Source organism: Haplochromis burtoni, unplaced genomic scaffold (assembly GCF_018398535.1).
Source record: "Haplochromis burtoni strain Fernald_Lab_line unplaced genomic scaffold, NCSU_Asbu1 Contig_712, whole genome shotgun sequence".
NCBI classification, from domain to species: domain Eukaryota; kingdom Metazoa; phylum Chordata; class Actinopteri; order Cichliformes; family Cichlidae; genus Haplochromis; species Haplochromis burtoni.
Window position 1 is genome coordinate 128,322 of NW_024583073.1, and position 6,000 is coordinate 134,321.

Genomic DNA, 6,000 nt, shown 5'->3' on the forward strand with positions numbered 1-6,000 from the left:
ATATAACCAGGAAGGGAAACAATTAAGGTGTCCATCGTAGGCAGACCTTCATTCAGAAGACGAGAGTTTACAGTTTGTGACACGCCAAATATTCCAAAGCCTTGTGTTATAGTTTCCGTGTAATAAATATACATTTTACTATCCCTTCATGGTTTTTCTTACTTTGCCGTCATGTGTAAAAGGTGCTTGTTTTTTTTAATGTAGTCATCTGTTGATTTTTGTTTTTTGTCTCTCTTGAAAACGAGATCTCCATCTCCACGAGCTTGTTTAAATAAAGGAGTTAATAATAATAATAATAATAATAATAGTGATCGTCTTTGGGGTACACTGCTATCGTCACTTTTGTGTCAGCTTGTCTAACTGATGCCAAAGTTCATTCAGTTCTTGATTAACTTTTTACCCAATTGGCTGTTCTTGCTGAAAACCTTGTGTAACATATACAAAGTGTATTATTTGTCCTGAAACATAACAATGACTTGATTTCATTCACAAATATAGAAACACAAGCAGTCATCAAGTTGTGTTTATGTGATAATGATGTAAACTTCCTCTGATCGTTGCTAAACAGACCTTTACAAGCTTATTTCAAGCGGCACAATGTATATTTACTTTGCCTGTAGCTCAATATCATTACATAACAATGTAGCATATTTTCCTGAAAGAACAACAAATAAAAGAAGCAAGGTGTAATGACTCGGTGGTCCCTGCTTTTTGGACTTTTGAACTCTATTCAGTTTGTTCAGTTGAACGACTGTTGAATTTGAATTACTTTGTCAGGCATAACATTATGACCACCTACTACCAGAACAGCTGTACAGTCCTGTAAGGTGCAAGGTGGGGCCTCAGTGGATCAGGCTTGTGTCTCACACATCCTACTGATGCTCAATGTGATCAAGATCTGGAAAGTTTCAAGGGCAACACCTCAAACTCATCGCTGTGCTTGTCGAAACAATCCTTGGCCAGTTTTGCTTTGTGGTAGAGCACATTATCAACGGCCATCAGGTAAAACCATTGTTATTCAAGGGTGTACATGGTCTGCAACAAATATCAGGTAGATGATACGTATCAAACTAACATCAATAGTAATGGCAGGACCCAAGGGTTCCCAGCAGAACGTAGCCCAAAACATCACATTGCCTCGGTCCCACTGTGCATCCTTTTGCACTTTTGACTCAAAGCACTTTCCTCATTCACCCATTCATCACAATCTGGCCTTTCAAACTCACTCAGATCCTTAGGCCTGCCCATTTCTCTGCTTCTCTATTATATTACCTTCAACAGGTGCCACAATGAAGAGTTAATGAGTGTTATTATTTCACCTGTAAGTGATCACAATGTTCCCAAAAGTCAGGAGAAAGCTTTATGTTCATAATAAAAGCCTTTTATTAATAATTAAAAGTTGCCAATACTACTAATAAGGACAACAAAAATCCCCAATCAACTTTTACATAAATAAATGATAATATAATATACACTTGAGGAAAAACACTAATGGATAAATAATAAGTTCCTAATCCCACAGATGAACTCCAACTAAACTGTTCTGGACTGCAGTGAGCCACAGCACTGGGACACCAGCTCTGGACCAGCTTCAGTTTCTGGTTGGTGCTCTGACTGTCTCACAGTTTCAAAATAAGAAAGAAGGGACTGTTCTACGACTGTTCTAACAGCTCTCAATCACACAGACATCCATACAGCTATTACATGTATGTATGCCTAAAGGTTTTCTAAGTCCCACAACCTCACACGCCGATGGAACACTGGGGGTAACTTAGGTTTCACCATCTCGCCCAACGATACTCGGGTATCTGGACAGGAGACTGAGGAATCAACCTTCCGCTTAGTAGACAACCCGCTCTACCACCTGAGCCAAAACTCTCCCAGGTATGATCTATGTATAGGAAACACTAAATTTACTGCAAAACTAATTACAGAGTACAACAAAAAAGACAGAATCCAACACTTGTGACATACCAATGCTTTATCATTATCGCGTTGGATTCTGTAACTTCTACTCTTCATTGTCTCAAAGGAGCCTCTCAAGGAGGCGGCACGTATCGTATATAGTTTTATTCATCAAGCAAATCAGACTGCCGATCACACTAATGATGCAGAAGTCTCAAAAACGGACAAAAGCGCAGGTATCAAATATGACACATTAGGTGTTAAAGACAGAAAAATGAACCTGAAATAGAAAGATAAGTGAGGATAGTCTGTTTGTGGGCTTGTCATTATCTAAACTGTGCTCTGACACGCTGATGAGGTCATTATTTGTCTCAGCTGTAAACAGTACGGTAAACAGAATTCCTTCCCCGTTTTGTTGTTTTTATCCTTGATCGTTATTAATAGACACTCTGATGTTCAAATATGCAAATTTTCCTTGATCATTTTCCCCTGGAGAGTAAACCAGACTCTCACTGAACATTCAGACTCTGGATAAAAGGCTTATTTAGCCATTAGCAATGTGTCTGACGATATCTGCTGGCCTTCATTGGCTCCTTGTGATATACAGAATCTAATTTTAAGTCCTTCTTTTCACATATGAGGTCTTGAATAATCATGCCTAGCTATCCTAAACACCTTTATAGTGCACCCCAATGAAGCACTTTGCTCTCAGTCTGCTGGCTTACTTCTGACCCACCCTTGGTTATGTTAAAATCAGCTTGTTTTGCTGAGGCCTTCCCATGATGGAGTAATTCTCCTCTCACCGCTCTTCACTCACCATGTGTTTGGTTTCTGTAGGTATTACATACATTTCAGGAACTGTGTTTAATACTTCTCCTGTGTGTCATATTTCATTATTACACATCACCTAATTTATGGACATCTATGGTTTAATGTTTTGCATGTGTGGACTGGATGGGTTGTTACCAACACCTGATGAGAACTTCAGGTTAACTTTAGAAATATATTTACGTGTGCAATACTAATTTTAAACACTGTACTCGGATTATCATTATCATCATATTTATTTATAAGGCACTTATACATAAGTTAACTTATACATAAGATATAAATAAAAGCCAAATTAAAGAAAAAAGTAAAATAATTAATTAGTGCTTTTTCTTGTAATTAAATTACTTATTAACTAAGTCTCACTGAGGCCAAAAGCCAAAGAATAAAAATGTGTTTCAAGACATGTTTTAAAAGTGGACAGTGAAGGGGCCTCTCTAACATGCAAGGGCGAGTTATTCCATTATTTAGGAGCCACGATAGAAAAGGCCCCGCCCCCTCTGAACTTCCTCCTGGATCTTCGTACTTCCAGGAGCATGACGAAGAGATGTAGGGATGAGGAAGCTCAGATAGGTACGGTGGGGCAAGATTGTGAAAGTGTTTAAGAACAATCATAAGATTTTTAAAATGAACTCTAAAAGACACAGGCAGCCAGTGAGGCCAGCACAGGTTATATGCTCTCTTTTACAGGTTCCTGTTTGCAGTCGTGGAGCTGCAGACGTGAGAGCAACTGACTGAGCCCCACATAAAGTGAGTTACAGTCGTCCAGACAAGAAGAAATAAAAGCATGGATCACTGTTTCAAAGTGCTGCCTCAAAAGAAAAGATTTCACCACTGCCAGTCAGCTTAAATGATAAAAACTGGACTTCACTGCTGCTCTAATTTGGCTGTCCAATTTAAAATCACTGTTTAAAATAAACTTCCAAGAGTCCCAAGGTTCTGCAGAGGAGGACTCAGAGGGACCACTGGGTCCAAACACCAGCACCTCTGTTGGCTTTGAGCTTTTTAAATGTTAATGAAAATAAAACCAAGCTTTAATGTCATCTAGACATGTCAAGAGAGGTTTTATGGAGATCCATCCTAAATACATTAGGCAGCCATCAGTGTAACAATGAAAAGAGATCTGATGCCATCTAAGGATGGAACTCAGAGGCAATACATGCAGTAAAAAGAGCAGTGGGCCTAAAATTGAGCCCGTTGGGATTAAAGAATATGTTTTTGTTTGTTTTCATCTAGGTCTCCGAGTTCTGCCTCTCAGTTGGCCCTGAAAATAATCAAATCATGGCAGCCATTTGGATGTAGTGGATATGTGGTTGGTGCTGAGTGGCAGGCACCGGGTGGACACTGGGGGGGGGGGCTTTGTAAGGCAAGGCAATTCAGCACAAGGCAATTCAAGGTGCTTTACATGATTAAAATAAAACACATAAAATAGAACATAAATCACTTTAAAAGGTAAAAATACAAGAAAAACATTTAGAAGAAAGCATTTACGATAAAACAATAATCAAGACAATAACTTATATGAAAAATCAAAAACAAACAGGTAGAGAGCCATAATAGGATCAGTTACTCATAAGCAAGTCTAAATAAGTAGGTTTTAATTTTAGACTTAAAAGAGTTCAGTGTCTCTGTAGCTTTGCATTCTCCTGATAGTGAGTTCCAGATGTGAGGAGCATAGAAATTAAAAGCTGCTTCTCCATGTTTAGTTCTGGTTCTGGGGACGGTCAGTAAACGAGAGCTGGAGGGGCTAACTGATCTGAATGGTTTGTACTATGACAGCAGATCTCTAATGTACTCTGGTGCTAACCCATTCAAGGATTTATACACTAATAAAAGCACTTTAAAGTCTATTCTCTGAGCTACAGGGAGCCAGTGTAATGACTTTAGAACTTGGAGTTATGTGCTCTATTTTCTTGGTTCTAGTGAGAACACGAGCACCAGCGTGCTGGATCAGCTGATATATTCACATATATATGTGAATATATCACTAACTATAGTTTAGTCCATATGTTTTTGTAGTGATGCTTCTCCAGACCACCACACTGGACTTTAAGTCAAACAATCAAGATGTGTTTAGCTTTCCTTCAAGGGATTGAACAATACTAATGCAAGAACTGTAAGGAAAGTGCAGCCATTTTTTACAGATAATCGTGCTAAAAACCCACATGATTAAACAAAGATGCTGGAATAAACGCATAAATGGGGCAATTTCAGAATAACCTGAACCTGAAGGTGCTTTTTTTCTAAACACTTTTCTGCCACAGTTGTGGCTGAATTAGTTGGTTTTCCTTATAAACAGTCACAGCAGCTGGTGTGTCTGCTCTGACTAACAAATAAACTGACAACATGAAGGCTCTCAGAACCAGAATGACACCCTGTTCAACTTATAACTAGACTGTTTCAGGTATGGGATTTTTACCACAACCATTTCCATGTGAAAGTGCTTCAATGATGCCACATAGGTTTGCATGATGTAACATAGAAAGTTCCTGGCTGCCCGCTGAGCTCCAAATACACTTCACCGTTCACCTTCAACCCTGTTTTTAGATGCTTTAGGCTGAAGAACACAAGACCAAAGTTCCAGATGGACAACAAGTTGTACCACAGTAAAACACACCAGACCTTACTGTTTACTCAAAACAAGGCAATAGTTCAGATCCACACTCTCAGGAAATAAAGTAGCTAATGTACTTTCAGGCAAGCTAATCACTCTCTAAAGTACTACCCTTGTACCCTCGACAGTGGGCAGTTATTTAAGCCTTTGTACAAATAACTGTCTCCTCTTATAGAGCTATACTAGTAATTTAAGGTGATGCTTGCAGGTGCCCTTCGATACACTGGTGATCTGTCCAGGTTGTATCCCAGCTGGGAAACTCTGCAGCTCCTCGTTTTACTTACAGCTAGTTATCAGCATTACGCCCATGAAGCTGAATAACAAAAGCTTCTCTTAATAACTAATGAAAGCACATGTTATAGCGTCATATTCTGGATGTCCACTGTCAACGCAGAATAAAAGTATCAATAACAGCAATATCAAAACAACAACTATGAAGCTACAGTAAGCTGCAGTTTCTTATGTTGATTTCATTTGTCACCGTTATTCAAGTCCATCAGAAAGTAAGCAACCGGTGGATAAGTGAATAACTGTGGAACGTACCTGGGGGACACAGGCAGCTGTGGGAAACTTCTCTCACATCCCGCGTCTTTGGTAGTCGCGCTGCAAGCTTCTGTGTGAGACAAAGAACAGAGGAATGTTAAACTGAAGGT

At 39.2% G+C, this 6,000-nt stretch overlaps 1 protein-coding gene across 18 annotated transcripts in view; it reads right to left on the reverse strand.

Moving 5' to 3' along the window:
• The window catches only part of col13a1 (collagen, type XIII, alpha 1), a 147,351-nt gene that overhangs the window by 118,251 nt on the left and 23,100 nt on the right, over positions 1–6,000 (reverse strand). For all 18 annotated transcript variants that reach the window (XM_042215393.1, XM_014330183.2, XM_042215392.1 and 15 more), the window contains exon 2: positions 5,891–5,960. In XM_042215393.1, the coding sequence (XP_042071327.1) occupies positions 5,891–5,960 (70 nt within the window). The remainder of the gene's footprint in view (positions 1–5,890; positions 5,961–6,000) is intronic.